This window comes from Elgaria multicarinata, chromosome 6 (genome assembly GCF_023053635.1).
Source record: "Elgaria multicarinata webbii isolate HBS135686 ecotype San Diego chromosome 6, rElgMul1.1.pri, whole genome shotgun sequence".
NCBI lineage: Eukaryota > Metazoa > Chordata > Lepidosauria > Squamata > Anguidae > Elgaria > Elgaria multicarinata.
The window spans coordinates 3250240-3268294 of NC_086176.1; the positions used below are offsets into that span (position 1 = coordinate 3250240).

At 42.9% G+C, this 18055-nt stretch overlaps 1 protein-coding gene across 3 annotated transcripts in view; it reads left to right on the forward strand.

Moving 5' to 3' along the window:
- The window catches only part of GSK3B (glycogen synthase kinase 3 beta), a 293379-nt gene that overhangs the window by 238054 nt on the left and 37270 nt on the right, over positions 1-18055 (forward strand). For 2 of the 3 annotated variants that reach the window (XM_063128871.1, XM_063128872.1), the window contains one exon: positions 15761-15859. The exons of the other annotated variant lie outside the window; for it this stretch is intronic. In XM_063128871.1, coding sequence (XP_062984941.1) covers positions 15761-15859 — 99 coding nt within the window. The remainder of the gene's footprint in view (positions 1-15760; positions 15860-18055) is intronic. 3 annotated transcript variants of the gene reach the window in all.

An 18055-nucleotide genomic window follows, 5' to 3' on the forward strand; every position in this document is an offset into this window, starting at 1 on the left:
ATCTGAACTAGGAGAAATTATCCCTTCTACCATCCCAACCATCCTATTTATCGGCAGAGTTCTTGATTCAAGAGTGGGAAGGGTTTACTTACCTCAGTCTCGAGCAAAGACTCTAATATCCCATAGGTTCTCTAAAACTTGTTCTAGCATATACAATTCATAATTAAAATATTATCTTTTAATATTTTTGTTACTACAAAATGACAGTGAACCTCCTTGATTTAGCAGTTCCTGGGGCGAGTAACTGAGTACCAAACCATTTGTCTCCTAATAATGGGGTCCCTTGTGAAGCATTATGTGTTTCCTGCAAAAACAAACACACACACATGGGGCTTACATTATTCTCTTTCTTTGGCTCACATCCCCCAGCCCTCTCACGTTTAATGTTAATGTCTTAAGATTAACCATTCTGCCTTTTTGACAGTTATCATCTTTCTATATAACTCTCCTTTCCAGGTGTGTTTTACTGACTCTACAGTAAAAAAAATCATTATTCCCATTGAAACCAGAACTCCACCCCCTGCTGCCCCTCCCAACCCTACTTGTCTGAGATAGTGAAGCTGCTGCAAAGATGAGTACATCTGCTGTCCTTAAGGAGGCAGTAGTGCGACCACTCCTGAAGAAGCCCACCCTGGACCCGATGGTATTAGGCAACTACCGCCCAGTTGCTAACACTCCTTTTTTAGGAAAGGTACTTGAGAGGGTTGTGGCGGAGCAACTGCAGGCACTCTTGGAGGATACTGATTATCTAGATCCATTCCAGTCTGGGTTCCGATCTGGTTACGGGACTGAATCAGCCTTGGTTGCCCTGATGGATGACCTTTATCGAGAGAGGGACAAGGGGAATGCAACCCTGTTAATCCTGCTCGATCTCTCGGCGACTTTTGATACCATCGACCATGGTATCCTCCTGGATTGACTCTGTGGGATGGGCATTGGAGGCACTGTTTTACAGTGGTTCCAGTCCTACCTACGGGGTCGTTTTCAGAGAGTAGCATTGGGTGATCAGTCCTCGGCCTCTTGGCAATTGAGCTATGGAGTGCCGCAGGGCACTATCTTGTCCCCAATGTTATTTAACATCTATATGAAGCCGTTGGGAGCGGTCATTAGGGGATTTGGAGCTAAATGCCATCAATACGCTGATGACACGCAGCTCTATCTCCCTGTGACAACTGAATCAGGTGAGGCTGTGCAGGTCCTGGACCAGTGCCTAGACTCAGTAATGGGCTGGATGAGGGCCAATAAACTGAGACTGAATCCTGGCAAGACGGAAGCCCTGTGGGGGAGTGGTTCCCGAGTCCGGGAGACAGGCTCATTGCCTGTTCTGGATGGGGTTCCACTGCCTCTGAAAGAACAGGTTCGTAGTTTGGGGGTACTCTTAGACCCATTTCTGTCATTGGAGGCTCAAGTAGCCGCCACGGCTCGGAGTGCCTTTTACCATCTTCGGTTGGTTCGCCAACTACGGCCTCTCCTGGACAGGGATAGCTTGACCACGGTGGTACAGGCATTGGTAACCTCAAGATTGGATTACTGCAACGCGCTCTATGTAAGGCTGCCCTTGAAGCTGCTCCGGAAGCTGGAGCTAGTGCAGAATGCTGCAGCTCAGCTGTTGTCTGGAGCTGCCCCTTTCCAGCATGTCACTCCTCTGCTGAGAGAACTGCACTGGCTGCCTATTCGCTACCGGGCCAGGTTTAAGGTTCTTGTACTTGTGTACAAAGCCCTAAACAACTTAGGACCAGGATACCTGAGAGAGCGCCTTCTCCCTTACCAACCTGCCCGGTCACTGAGGTCATCCGAGGGCCTGCTGCTGGTGGTTCCACCTAGATCCATCCTCCGATTGGAATCCACCAGGGGAAGAGCCTTCAGCGTGCTGGCCCCCCTCCTGTGGAATTCCCTGCCTCTGGAGGTCAGGCAGGCGCCAACCTTGTACTCTTTTCGGCGCCTCCTGAAAACATCTTTATTCCAAGAAGCCTTTCTCTAACATGCAGCCTTGGATTACTGTTATTGCTTCTTTTAAATTTTGTTTTAACTGTTTTTATTCTGTTTTTATTTTCATTTTACATTGTTCACCGCTCCGAAATTTTTCAATGGGGAGCGGTATATAAATATTCTAAATAAATAAATAAATAAACAATACATGCCAAGGCCCTAAGATTCTATAGCAAATCATCAAGCTGTGTACCAGTGCACAGATTAAACGTAGCTACAGTAAGCAAATCATTAATGTGCCGATTGCTGTTTTCCTCCCACACACACATATTTGTAGTCAGTAGTCTTTAGCTCCTTTGTTGCAAGTGTCCCTCCTCTTAGCTGCTCTGAATTCGATTTTAAACATCCTTTGAGTTTTATACTTTTTTATAATCTGAAGTAACGGTGTGATTAAAGTTAGAGTTCAAGTCCAGTTCTTCTGGGATCTCTCAGCTATTTTTTCATAGCATTTGAGCACATGTTTCTTGGTTCTAGCAGAAGTACTCCAGTCTCGTCCTGTTCTCCTCTCTTTCTCCCTTCTTTCCTGGTTTCTTCCACTTGTTTCCCCGTTGGCAGCTGCGGCTTCTTCATACTCCCCCATCCTTGTATACTCCTGCCTGGCAAGAGGCCAATATTCAGCGTCTTCAGTCATTCCAACATTTTTTCCCTCATAGAAGCAGACAACGTCATGGTCCCTCTCATTAAAGGGTTACCCCCAATGATAAGAAATATTGGCTTCCTGCAGGTATTTCATAAATGGTCGAAAATCACAACGTTTATGGAGTGTTTCAGCAGATAAGTCTTGCAAAATCATTACCAGCTGGTCATTGAGGTGCAGTAGCTAAAGTGTTGGACTTGGAGTCGGGAGATTCGGGTTCTAGTCCCCGCTCAGCCATGGAAGCCTGCTGGGTGACTTTGGGCCAGTCACAGACTCTCAGCCCAACCTTCCTCACAGGTTTTTTGTGAGGATAAAATGGAAAGGAGGATTATGTTCGCCGCTTGGGTTCCTTGGAGGAAAAAAGGCGGGATATATAAATGCAATAAATAAATAATGCAAGAGATCCTTAATGGAGTGAGATTTTTTCTGTATCTCCTCTTTCTTAGTGCAACGAGTGAAGTTTATAATGTCTCTAGGGCAGCAGTTCTCAACCTGTGGGTCGGGACCCCTTTGGGGGTCGAATGACCCTTTCACAGGGGTCGCCTAACACCATCGGAAAACACATATTTCCGATGGTCTTAGGAAACTGTATTGACTGAACTATGTCATGTATCATCTTTTGTATTATTAAAGCTATTGTTATGTATTATTTTCATTAGCAAACCATCCCATGACAATGGATCATGTAGAGAAGAACGAAAATAATTTTATGGTTGGGGGTCACCACAACATGAGGAACTGTATTAAAGGGTCGCGGCATTAGGAAGGTTGAGAACCACTGCTCTAGGGGGAGCTGTCTCCCATGTTCTGCCCACAGATACTCTGTATGTTTGAAATTGTCTTTGAAGGAGGAAATTTTAGATTTAAACCCGGCCAGATTTTCCAGCTCTGCCCCTCTTTAATATTTCATACATGCAGATTTCCTCTCAGAGACCTATTTTCTAATTCATTTTAAAAGGAAATTATCTGTCTGTATCCGTTTCAAGATTTAATGCTCTTATCCATTGCTGCTGAGGAAGCTTCTGCTACTGCATCAAGTTTTTTCCTCATGTTATCCACCTTCTGCTCCAATTGTGCTATTAAGTCCTTCCAAGTGCCTGTGAACATAGTTTTTAAGGAATCCTGTTGTGCTGCAAATTCTGTTTTTAAGACTGCAATTGTGTCCATAGGGGTCCCATTGTTTTGTTATGACTCCGATGCCATCCTCTCAGCTTGCAACAGATCTGGAAGTTGTTTTTTCAGTTTGAAAAATCTCTGTTAACTGCTTCACCTTTGATCCCTCTTGGCCTATGACATTTCTCCACTGAGCAGACTGTTTTTAGGTGGTTTATGAGCAGCTATTCATTCTACTTACACATTTTTGGAGGGCTCTGAAGGAGTCAAATTTTATGTGGCCATTTTACACCACATCAGCCCCCGCAAGCTAGCACTTTTTTATTAGTAGGGACACTGATGTTATCTGCCACCCTCTCAGGCTTCTCTGTTCCTTCTCAGTTTAGCTGTAATCCTCACAGTGGCAATATGTGTTCCCTATTGTCAAACAAAGTATTTTGGGGGTGGCTTGGTCTTGAATGGGCAATTGCAACCCAACAGCTTTACAAAACACCTTCATCTAGCAGGTGGAAACTTCTAGAACTGGTTTGTTGATATGGATCAACACAACTGCCTGCAATTTTGGACTCTCCTTGGGAGAGTGGCTATGGGGACTGTCATGATGAGTGCTTGCACTTCCAAATTTACCACTGTACTGCTGCTGGTGCCTGTGTCATGCTTCTCATTATTATAGGGAAACTCAGTTCCTAGTTGGACATAGATAGAAGATTGGGAGAACAGAGGCTTCAGTCTATGTTCCATATTTTACCGTGATTTTCATTTAATAAAATACAGAGTAAGTAATTTAGTAGTAGTACAAATTTAGAGAATTAACTGAAGTTCAAGCTAAGATAGTATGTTTTCTAGTATGTTTTCAACACATGTTTTCAAGAATTATTCCAATTGTATTTTCAAATTGGGCTTGTTAAGCAGAAACATAGTTTGTCATCTACAGTTATTCAGATTCTTTGGAAGTATGGCTACAATCTAATTCTGGAAATTTTAATTGATCTTTTTAGTTGATTAAACTAAGTTAAATGTGTGTATGAGTAAGAACTATGTCCGAAGCAAGAATATATTGATAAAGTTTATAGAATCATATTTATAGAAGGTTATACTTACAGAATATATTCGGTTTTTGATGGTGCACTTATGTGTCATAGCAGACATTATCTTAGAAAAGGTATTACCTCCTATGTACTAGAGAAGGGAAAATATCTCTTTTAAGATGGTGCTACAGTTTTCATCAGTACTTGCATAATCTGCCTGATTAATCAACAATACCTTTATTAGAAGTTTTAAAATTTCAGTTTTAATCCACTAACCAGTTAATGGATTAAGACTGCAATCCAATGTCTACTTATCTCATAGAATCATAGAATCATAGAATAGCAGAGTTGGAAGGGGCCTACAAGGCCATCGAGTCCAACCCCCTGCTCAATGCAGGAATCCACCCTAAAGCATCCCCGACAGATGGTTGTCCAGCTGCCTCTTGAAGGCCTCTAGTGTGGGAGAGCCCACAACCTCCCTAGGTAACTGATTCCATTGTCGCACTGCTCTAACAGTCAGGAAGTTTTTCTTGATGTCCTGCTGGAATCTGGCTTCCTTTAACTTGATCCCGTTATTCCGTGTCCTGCACTCTGGGAGGATCGAGAAGAGATCCTGGCCCTCCTCTGTGTGACAACCTTTTAAGTATTTGAAGAGTGCTATCATGTCTCCCCTCAATCTTCTCTTCTCCAGGCTAAACATGCCCAGTTCTTTCAGTCTCTCTTCATAGGGCTTTGTTTCTAGACCCCTGATCATCCTGGTTGCCCTCCTCTGAACACGCTCCAGCTTGTCTGCGTCCTTCTTGAATTGTGGAGCCCAGAACTGGACGCAATACTCTAGATGAGGCCTAACCAGGGCCGAATAGAGAGGAACCAGTACCTCACGTGATTTGGAAGCTATACTTCTATTAATGCAGCCCAAAATAGCATTTGCCTTTCTTGCAGCCTTATCGCACTGTTGGCTCCTATTCAGCTTGCGATCTACAACAATTCCAAGATCCTTCTCGTTTGTAGTATTGCTGAGCCAAGTATCCCCCATCTTGTAACTGTGCCTTTGGTTTCTATTTCCTAAATGTAGAACTTGGCATTTATCTCTATTAAATTTCATTCCGTTGTTTTCAGCCCAGCACTCCAGCCTATCAAGATCACTTTGAAGTTTGTTTCTGTCTTCCTTGGAGTGTGCTGTGTTGAAATTAATGAGATTTATGTTTGAGTAGATTGCACTGTTAGTATTGCAACAGTCTAAACTAAAGCCAACAAAAATGTGAGGGTCGCTCACCAGTCATATGGAAAGGGGCTATTAACACAGAGCACTGAGGAAGCATTTTACTACCACACAATTATTGCTGCTATTGAGGCTGTACCACTTCTACATAGGAACACACAGAATTGCCGGATATGAATCAGACCTTTGTCTACACTGCCTGGAGCAGCTCCCCAGGGGTTCAGACAGGAGTTTTTCCAAGCCCTACCTAGAGATGACAGGATTTGAGCCTAGAAGCTTCTGCATTGCAAAGCATTAATAACAATGCAGCTAGTTCTTCTTCATGGTCTCTGTGCATCACACATATGGGCTCTGTGCATACAGGGAGCTCAACTTCAGGAACTTCTATCATTGGAGATTTTGGCAGGAATCCTCCCCCACCATCCTACTGCACATATTCCAATAGGTTCCTGCCCAGTCCTTCAGTTCTTTGTTGACCACCATTGTGGCAGCTTCAACTGAATGGACTTCTGTGATTAAAAACCTTGCAGAGAAGAAATTCTTCATTTCTTTCCATTTTTTTCCATCTTTCTCCTTCTGTTTCTTCTATCTATCATGTTCTTGCAATTATTTTCTTTGGTCTCTTGTTCTTCAAGGCCATTTTGGATCACGCTGCACCTCTGGGGGCATGACTGTTAAGGCCCAATTTAAAAAATGTGTCCGTTGCAGGAGTAAGTTTCCACACTCTCTGTGTGGTCTGTGCCTCAGTGAGGGACACATAGTTGAAACGTGCCATCACACCACCAAACAAACTTGCAAGCACAGAGCACATAGACTTCACCCCCTGCTCTGGGAAAATGCCTCAAAGGACGTCAATGCTTCAGAAAAAGCATCTACCCCACCAGCTTCCAAAATGCCAGCCTCATCTGCTCTCAGAAGAGATGGTTCAACTGGGGCACGCATGCCGCAGAGCAATCATTATGTGATTCTGCCTGCCCAGGCAGCACAGGCCCTAAACATGGGCTGGTCTGACCCACCAACTCTGGACAATGGCCTAACAGCATCCATGGCTAAGAAAAATTCTAAAAAGGCTTGAAAGCCTAAACACCAAAATGCCTAGAAGAAAAAGAAATGGAGGAAGGAATTGGAGAGACTTCCTCCATCACAGATGCCAAAGAGGGTTCCATCACCTCCACTGATGCTCGATTCTCCAATCCCAACAGCACTTGAGCCCTCACTGGCTCTAGTTCTCCTACTCCAAAACCTAGACAAATTTTGCCAGGCTTGTGACTACACATGCCTAAGAAGGAGCAGGCTCTGATGGCTCACCAACGGATGACTATTGCTCCGACTCATTATCGATCTCCTCTGTCACCCCATCAATGCCATCTCCTGAAGGGGCAGTCGGTTCTCAGGACCGTTCCTTTCTATCCGAGGATATCGGCAGCTTGTCCAAACAGATCTGTTATACAAATTTCAGACCTTGTATGTATGATTTGTTTTGGTATTGTTTTTATTTTGCTTGTTGTAACCATGGGTTGGAACAATAAAGCTTTGTTACAGATACTGAGAATGGCAAAAGTACTTAAGTTCGTGACTCAACAACAGATTGAAAGACCAAAAGTCTTTGATGACGTTCTTACGGAAACCACCTTGTCAGTAGTGATCCCATACTTACTAATGCTACTCCAAATTGTCCAGCAGTCATGACACACCTTCCTTTATGCCTCCCATGTCTAAGAGATTTGAGAATATGTACCACATCCAAAACAAGGACGTAGAGTTTCTTTTCACACACACGCCACACATCATCGAGTCCTCTCAGGGCATATCACAGTGCATCCACTCTTCCCCAGCTGATAAGGAAGGTAGAAGACTGAACCTAATGGGCCACCAAATTTATAGATCAGTTTGCCTGAGCCTCAAAGCTATCATGGCACGATACCAATTCTACTTATGGGAGAAAATAGGGTCACTGTGCCAATACCTGCCCAAGGACTAGCACAAGTTCACACACTTTTTTCAAGCCAAAGCATCTAAACTGGCCAGACAACAAATCTATACAGTTGGACTATGGGACCAAAACTATGGTAGGGGCCATTGCCCTGTACAGGCAGGCATGGTTAAGATCTGCCAGTGTTACCCAGGAGACATGCTCTTGAATTGAAGACTTACCATTCGATGGCATTGGCCTCTTCCACTCTAAGATGGATGTGACTATGGACAGTGTTTATAAAGTGCCATGGCCAGAAAAATGGGCCTCTCTGAACCACAAGCACCTCGACAGCAACAATGGTACCGACAGCCCACTTACCAACCATCACAACGACACCAGCAGAATCGCTAATACCGACAACAACAGTCTCTACAATCTAAACACCAACCTTATGGCACATCCAGGTTCTCCTCTCACAGGAGACAGGACTATCCCAAAAAGCAATGTCTTTCAGCTCTGACTTTCAAGACACTTGGAAAGCTATCACTGCGGACACTTGGGTCCTCAGAATAGTAAGATACGGCTATAGTGTTGAATTCCTCCTTTCTCAGGCATAACAACCACACCACCACCACTGGTGCGATTTGCCCAGTCAGAGAACATGAAGCACACACCGGCTTTTACTCCGGCTATTTTGTGGTCCCGAAATAGGATGGAGGAATCCAACCAATTCTGCCACAAAGAAATTCAGAATGATCACTCTCACTTCCGTTCTTCCCCTACTAAAACGAGGCAACTGGTTCACCATCATAGTCTTAAAAGATGCCTACTTCTACATAGCTATAGAAAGGAACACCCAGGAATTTCTGCCTTTTGCAATCGGAGGCCAATGATACCAATTCTGAGTTCTCCTCTTTGGGCTTACTATGGCTCTGTGTGTCTTCAGAAAATGTATGGTGGTGGTCTGTGCCCATTTGAGGCTCCTTGGAATTCATGTATACCCCTACATCGACTACTGGCTGCTAGTGGCATGTTCCAGCAGCCGGCTACGAAACGACATCCCCAAGACATTGAACACTTTATGAGCTTTAGGCATCTGAATAAATTCAGAGATGTCAGTACTGACCCCACCTTTAGAGTCATCCAGTTTATAGGGGCATCATTAAACGAGGTCAAAGGCCAAGCCTTTCTAATTACCCAAATAGCCGAGGCCCCTGCAAACCTCATCTTGACAGTTTGATGACAGTTTTTGCGACTCCCTCAACACCACTCGAGTCGACAGTGCATACCTTTGATGTATGTCACATGTTGGCTTTTTACAAAACAAGGACAGAGCCCTTTTGTCACTCTCCTCATCTCTTTATATGCTGTGGTAGCAAGACCAAGGCCTGTTTTGTCCCAAGGACTGGCTGTATGGGTTGTCCAGACTATTAAACTTGCCTATGAACTTTCTGGCTTGCGGTTACCGAAACAAGTCAGAGCGCACTCTGCCAGGGCAGTGGCATTCGGTAAGGGAGTACTGCTCCCTGAGCTCTGCAGAGCAGCAATGTATGTGATGCACAGATACCACAAAGAGTGGTCTAGTCATGTTGCTTACCTGTAACTGTAGTTCTTGGAGTGGTCAACTGCGCATTCACACAACCTCCCATCACCCCCTCTCAATTAACTGTTAACTGTTGATGCCAATTTCCTTGATACTGGGAGGCCATGCTGGTGGTCTCCTTAGAACTGAAGGATTATTATTATTATTATTATTATTTATTTATATAGCACCATCAATGTACATGGTGCTGTACAGATAACACAGTAAATAGCAAGACCCTGCCGCATAGGCTTACAATCTAATAAGTTGTAGTAAACAATAAAGAGGGAAGGAGAATGCAAACAGGCACAGGGAAGTGTAAACAGGCACAGGGTAGGGCAAAACCAACAGTGTAAAGTCAGAACAAACTCAATATTTGAAGGCTATAGGGAAAAGAAAAGTTTTGAGCTGAGTCTTAAAAGCAGTGATTGAGTTTGTAGTTCTCAGGTGTTCTGGAAGAGCGTTCCAGGCGTAAGGGGCAGCAGAAGAAAAAGGACGAAGCCGAGTAAGGGAAGTGGAGGTCCTTGGGCAGGCGAGAAGCATGGCATCGGAGGAGCGGAGAGCACGAGCGGGGCGATAGTGTGAGATGAGAGAGGAGAGATAGGCAGGAGCTAGGCAGTGAAGAGCTTTGAAGGTCAGTAGGAGAAGTTTATATTGGATTCTGAAGTGAATTGGAAGCCAATGAAGAGATTTCAGAAGTGGAGTGACATGGTCAGAGCGGCGGGCCAAGAAGATGATCTTAGCGGCAGAGTGGTGGACAGAGACCAGCGGATTGATGTGAGACGAAGGAAGGCCAGAGAGAAGAAGGTTGCAGTAGTCCAACCGAGAGATAACCAGTGCGTGGACGAGAGTCTTGGCAGAAGAGACAGACAAAAATGGTCGAATCCTGGCAATATTATACAGGAAGAAACGACAGGATTTAGCTACTGCCTCGATGTGAGGAGTAAAGGAGAGCGAGGAGTCAAATATAAAGCCAAGACTACGAGCTTCCTTGACCGGAGTAAGCGTGACATCGTTGACAGTAAGGGAGAATGAGAGGTGAGGAGAAGGTTTAGGAGGAAAAACTAGCAGTTCAGTCTTTGCCATGTTAAGTTTCAAACGACGATGAAGCAGCCAGGCTGAAATATCTGATAGACATGCCGAGATACGATCGTGAACATCTGGAGAAAGTTCCGGAGATGAAAGATATAATTGTGTATCATCGGCATACAGGTGATATTGGAGGCCGTGAGATTGAATGAGCTTGCCCAAGGGCAGCATGTATAGAGAGAACAACAACGGGCCAAGCACCGAGCCTTGCGGAACCCCAACTGAAAGGGGAAAAGAGGAGGACGAGCTGCCGTTAGCCGACACGCTGAAAGAGCGACCCTCTAGATAGGAGGCGAACCAGTTATAGACAGAGCCACAGAGTCCAAGGTCGTGGAGGGAATCTAAGAGAAGATCGTGATCAACCGTGTCAAAGGCTGCGGTTAGATCAAGGAGAATAAGAACAGAATAATGGCCTTTAGACTTGGCAGTAAGAAGATCATTGGTGATCTTGGTAAGGGCTGTTTCAGTGGAATGCAAAGGACGGAAGCCAGATTGAAAGGGATCCAGAGCAGAGTTATTAGAGAGAAAGTCAAGACAACGAGAGTAGACCAGACGTTCCAGGATCTTTGAGACAAAGGGCAAGAGGGAGACAGGTCGGTAGTTAGACAGGGATAGTCGATCAAGAGTGGGTTTTTTGAGAATGGGAGAGACTGTAGCATGTTTAAAAGCAGAAGGAAATGAACCAGAGGACAGAGAAGAATTAATGATGTGAAGCAAGGACGGGAGGATAGCGGGGATAAGATTAATAAAGACGCGAGAGGGAATCGGATCACGGGATCACGGGAGTGGACCTGTTGGAATATGTGCAGTGCGACAGTGGGTTCCCGCCAAAATCTCCTTAGTTTCCCGAAGTTGAGCTCTGCGCATGTACAGAGCCCATAAGTGTGAATGACCAACCCCCTGATGATCACTCAAAGAACTACAGTTACAGATAAGCAACCTGAATTTCTTTGTCAGGTTTGACCATGTTTGGTTCAGATATGAGGCATTGTCATTTTCCACTTCTGCAGATATGAAAGTAACCACAATACTACTCTGAGAGCTTGGCTATATATGTTAGACTTTTAATTAAATTATTTGAGCCAATTCAAATTAATCTTGTAAAAATCATTGCTAGCAAATGGACCCAACTTCGCACAGGTTGGAGTTGCCTTTAGAGAAACCTACAAGCAAATGTACACAACTGCCTGAGTGAAGGCCTGCCTGCTGGCACCCCTAAGCAAGCCCCCTGCCATGATCCACCCCTGAGGGAGGAGTTGGTCCCCATAGTCTACTAATCTTTCCTGGCTGCAAGCTGTGCTTGTTCTTTTTACATATTCTAACATTGGGTTGTTGTTTTCATCATCATCATCATCATCATCATCATCATCATATATTTATTTGTTACCCGCCTCTCCCTCTGGATTGGTTTTTTTTTAATGTTTAAAAAGTACGAAAAGCATGATTGTTGTATGGTTAAAATCTGCTCGTTGAATTGCTGGATCATGTTGCAAAGTTTGAAGTAGAATTTGAAATTAGTCAAATGGTATTGAAGCAGTAAATCTTAACAAATTTTGCCTTGCCACCATTTTGATTTAAGATAGCAGTCCATATTTTCACTATGCCTGAAACCAACCCAGACAGAAGTAGAAGAAAATTTTAATTATAACAGTTGGATATACAATTTTTGAATACAGCAAGACCATACAAATGAAGGGGGGGGGGGGAATTAGAGAACATGAAATTGAACCTTCAGATTTCGGCAGGCAGAACAGTCTTTTGATGTGGCCCAGCCTTTAGCCAGAGGTGCTCTTAATAACAACAATGAATTTTAGCAGTTCAGTCCTCAAATGAATTATTGCTGCTGCTGCTTAAGTAAGAATGCAAATGATGAGTGAGGCTGTCTGAATTGTAAGAGCATGCCCTCTAGCATTACACTGATGATAATAGGAACACTCTTGTGAAATAGGGCCATAAACTCTCCCATCCATCATTTCAGATTGCTGGAGGCTTCTCTGCCACCTGTAGCAATTTATTTTGCAATAAGCTGTGCTATGCTGGCTTCTGAAGCATATAAATGTACCATAACTGCTTTTCCTTTTTATTTATTCTTTATTTTATTTCATAGAATCATAGAATAGTAGAATTGGAAGGGGCCTGTAAGGCAACCCCCCTGCTAAATGCAGGTCTCCACATCAAAGATGGCTGTCCAGGTGCACCTTGAATGCCCGTAGTGTGGGAGAGCTCATGACCTCCCTATGTAATTGGTTCCATTGTCATAGAATCATAGAATAGTAGAGTTAGAAGGGGCCTATAAGACCGTTGAGTCCAACCTCCTGCTCAATGCAGGAATCCACCTTAAAGCATCCCTGACAGATGGCTGTCCAACTACCTCTTGAACGCCTCTAGTACAGGATTCTACACTACCCCCCAAGGTAATTGGTTCCATTGTCTGGAACCCACTCCAGCTTGTCTGCATCCTTCTTGAAGTGTGGTGCCCAGAACTGGACAATAAGGCCTAACCAGTGTGAATAGATGGGAACCAGTACCTCGCGCGATTTGGAAGCTACGTATACTTCTATTAATTCAGCCCAAAATAATATTTGCTTTTTTTGCAGCCACATCACCCTGTTCATTCATATTCAGCTTGTGATCTACAACAGTTCCAATTGCTGAGCCAAGTATCCCCCATCTTGTAACAGTGCAATTGAGCTCTCTCTGGCCGCTGCCTTGAAAGAAATGGCAACAGAGTTGGCAACCAGAGATATCACTCCACTTTTGCGGCCCCGGTTCTGGCTGCAGCAGCTGCTGAGGGACACACACCATGGGCATTGCAGGCGCTCTTGCAGCAAGTAGGCGTTGGGGGAGGTTCTTGCAGCGGCAGCCACGGAGGAAGATACGCCACTGCCAGAGCCATAGAAACAAGGAAGGGGTCGGCTCTAGCAACAGTTGCTAGAGTTGCACCTTTCTTGTTTCTATGGCTCCAGCAGTGAAGGAGGCGGCAGCATGAAGCAATGTCAATTAGCTCCATGCCTCCTCCTCTTTTCCCATTAGTTTTGATGGCGTAGATATGTTGCAGATGAATACCATACCCGGTCCGCAACAAATCTATTCCCATTAGTTTTGAGGCTGAGGGTGGAGGGAGAGCTGATGCTGATAGCTCCCTCTGCCCTCTGCCTCGAAAGTAATGGGAATCCTCACACTGCATATGAATATATGCAGTCCAAGTATGGCATTCATCTGCAGCAGAGCATCCCATTAGTTTCGAGGTTGAGGGCAGAGGGTTTTGAAGCTGAGGCTGGAAAGAGCTCCGGCCTCAGCCCCCAAATTAATGGGAACACTTGCGCTGCGGATGAATACCGTACCCGGTCCTGGTATGGTATTCACCTGAAGCACAAGAGTCCCATTTGTTTTGATGCTGAGACCGGAGCTCTTTCCAGCCTCAGCTTCAAAACTAATGGCCCTGTTCCAGGAAGCATGTGGAGTGCTGTGGATTGTGACTTTCCACCGAGGGACAGTATGATAGGCGGCTGCCCAAACACTTCCTGGGCCGAGCTTATTTTCCCTGCCTATAAAGCCCTGCTGGGCAAGAGTGGTGGGGCTGTAGGCAGGTGAAATAATCCACGGAGCCTGACAGACAATACAATATCCAACGGTTATGCAGACAGCCAACTTTGCACAGTGTTGATTATTGGAGTTGGTTATTTCCTTGAAATAACCAACCGTGGGGTGGTTTTTGTCCCACAGATGACACAACAGTCAACAGTGAACTAATAGTCTACCATGGACTATTTAATCTACTGTTGACTATTGTGTCGTCCGAACCCAGTCATAATCTCACAATAGATATGGTCATACTTATAGAATATAACACATTCAACAACAATGGCAAATTAAGAGGGTGGGAATAGGAACAGAAATTCATCAGGAACAGGTACCAGTAAATAGTTAGATCATACGTGAGAGTCCTTCAAATAAATCTCTGTTCCTGTACACTAGTTTCTGAATTGTAGTAGACATAGTCAAAAGAAAAGCGTTAGTTCTGTAGTAAATCAGGTCAGAACTGTTTTCATCAGGTTGGTTATCAGCAAATAAACCATCCAGAACATTCTAATTTTTAAAAAGAGTCCTCTTACTAGTTAATTTGAAACCAGTCAAATTATGGCGGACATCAGGAAAAACTTCCTGACTGTTAGAGTAGTACGACAATGGAACCAGTTACCTAGGGAGATTGTGGGCTCTCCCAAACTAGAGGCATTCAAGAGGCAGCTGGACAACCATCTGTCAAGTATGCTGTAGGGTGGATTCCTGCATTGAGACTTTCTAAAAACTATATAATAACAGTTTTCTAGAAAGGTTACAAGTGTAAAATGTCTGAAAATAATGAAGCCATGGGGGAAATGCTTTTTCAAAATCCTCTCTGTAAGATTCCCAGCATAATTATTTCTTCCATTCCTTATTAAAATTATTGATCTAAAGTGTCTTTTACTGATAAACATTTATGTTCAGTTTCCCTACATGTAAATAGAGTTGTGATACCTTAATAATAGAAGAAAATGTGAATTCTTGACATTTTGAGTTTTATTCTATAGATGCTATGCCTGTGTTTGGGGGTTTGTTCTAGTTAGATGCTGTAGCAGTCAATTAATGTAGTTCTAATCTAAAACTCACACACACACAAACCACTGTAGGTTATTCCACCACTGTCACGAAATGCAATGGAATAGCATGTGACTTATCCCACCTATGTTTCTTTTCTTTTTTAAATTAACTTTGAGCCTTGGGTCTATAGAACTCAGTGAAACAGTTTTTAATGCAGTTCTCAATTACACGTCATCGCTAGGAAATACTGCCTCGGCTATAAAACCTTTTAACTGCGCGACAAACTGAAATTTAAATAAAAGTGAGCTATTTGTGGAGACATATCTACAGAGAAATATCTTTCCAATCAAATAAAATGTGTAAAGAAATAACCATTCTCTAAATGAAGTTGATGGTTCCTTTTCTTTGAGAAGGAACACCAAAATCTTCTACATAACCATTTGACTGAGCCTTTCTAAAAGTGCACAAGAAAATACTGATCATGACATTTGCACATGCCTTCCTTTCATTCATGGATAAATTTAATAGAAGACACACAGAACCTGTTGAGAAAAGTGCTCCCTATAGGCTGGCTATAAACATTCTTTCTTTAACTTCCTTCTAGAACTGTCAAGTAATCCATCTTTGGCTTTGACCCTCATACCTGCTCATGCTCGGAATCAAGCAGTTGCTTCAACTCCTACAAGTGTTCCAACAGCCTCAGGTGAGACCACATTCATGATCTACCACTTGGTATACAATTTCTTCCCCTAACCATATTTGACTGATTCAGATGCTAATATTTCACTGCTCATCCTAGTGTGATAGCAAACTCTTAAAAACTTATTAGTAAAACTACTGCTTAGTTAAGTTTCTCAAAACTTTAATGTAAAGATGTGGAAATTAAAGGGAATCTGTATTTTTTGTTCACTGATTTTGGCATGCCATCTGCAGATGTGTATCATGAACTAAGGCCTTTTCATTCCTGTTACAAGTCTTTGAATGAGTAACCATAAGCTGAGATAAAAGGGCACAAAAGCCCATTGTGACTAATTGTATTTAAGTTACACATGCCATATAGAAGCTATTGCACACTACACTGTATGTAGTGAAATATAGTACAAATATTACAAAACTCCTGTTTTTCTTTATGTTTGAATGTAGGAATATTCTTTGAGAAGATGCATATGAGATTGCATTCTAACATACACAACAGTGTGAATTTAAAGGTTAGGGAATTAAAGATGTGCTAAAGCAGGATAAGGAAATTGCAGAAAAGCTCTATGTATTTATACACTGGGGAGTCTCAAGATGTGAAGCAAAAACTGGTGACAAGAGATAAACTTTTAGGCCTTATTGAAAAATTATCAATCCATCTCAGAGTTTTTAAAGAACTCAAATGTGAAGTTCATCCTTGAACAGAAATATATAACTCCTGCATTGAGCAGGGGGTTGGACTCGATGGTCTTGTAGGCCCCTTCCAACTCTGCTATTCTATGATTCTATGAACTTGTCCTTAAGATTCACCTTTATACCAGAAGATTGGTTATACCAGAAAACTGGAATGTGGCTAATGTAAGAACAATTTGGAAAAGAGGGACCCAGGGGGAATCCAGGACATTACTTGCCAAATTAGCTTAACATCTACTTTGGGTAAGCCCTGTTAAATATAATTTTATCAAGCATATAGAAGAATAATATAAAAGAATCAACATGGCTTCTGCAAAGGTAAATCCTATCTTACTAATCCTTTAGAGCTTGTGGATAGTGTTGATTCAGTAGTCTATTTGGAACTTTCAAAAAGCATTTCAGTTTGTTTCTTGTTGTCTTTGTACTACTTTTCATGTGCTTATTATTGTTATGCATCTCAACACTAATTTGGTGAGGAGAGATGTACATTTTGGGATCCCCAAGAATCTGTATTGGACTGGTGTTTTTTAACTTGTTCATAAAAGATGTGGAATTAAGGCTGAGGTGGCAAAGTTATGATACCAAATTATTCAGAGTGGTAAAAACAAAAAGGGATTGCATAGGATCTCTGCAAACAGAGATTTGAATGGGTGAATGGATAATGTAAATTGATGCACATTGGGGCAACAAATCCTATAGTCACTTATGCATTGATTTTACCAGGAAAGAGATTTTGGGGTTGGGGTGGATAGCTTAATGAAAATTTTGACCTAGTATGTGGCATCTGAAAAAAGTAAATTCTATGTTACTGATCATTAGGAAAGGGATTTTTAAAAAGCCAATAATCGAATACCTTTATACAAATCTATGGTGCAACCACTCTTGCAGTATGCTTCATAGTTCTGATTGGTCATTTATTTATTTATTTATTACATTTTTATACCGCACAATAGCCGAAGCTCTCTGGGCTATTCACAAAAATTAAAACCATAAGAAAACAACCAACAGGTTAAAAACACAAATACAAAATACAGTATAAAAAGCACAACCAGGACAAAGCCATGCAGCAAAACTGATATAGAATTAAAATACAGAGTTAGAACAGTAAAATTTAAATTTAAGTTAAAATTAAGTGTTAAAATACTGAGAGAATAAAAAGGTCTTCAGCTGGCGACGAAAGGAGTACAGTGTAGGCGCCAGGCGGATCTCTCTGGGGAGCTCATTCCACAACCAGGTTGCCACAGCGGAGAAAGCCCTCCTCCTAGTCATCTCAGAAAAAGCTGGGGAAAGGACAGAAAAGGGTGGTCAAAATGATCAGGGGGGTGGAACAAATTCCATGTGAGAAATGTTATATCATTCTGTGGTGTAGAACAATGGTCTTCCACTGGTGGGTCATGATGCAAAAGTGGGTCATGAGATCAGTCCAGATGAATATACCTAGTCACTACGTTCAACATCTAAGGTCCTCCTCCGGGTGCCTACTCCGAGAGAGGCTCGGAGTGTGGCAAAG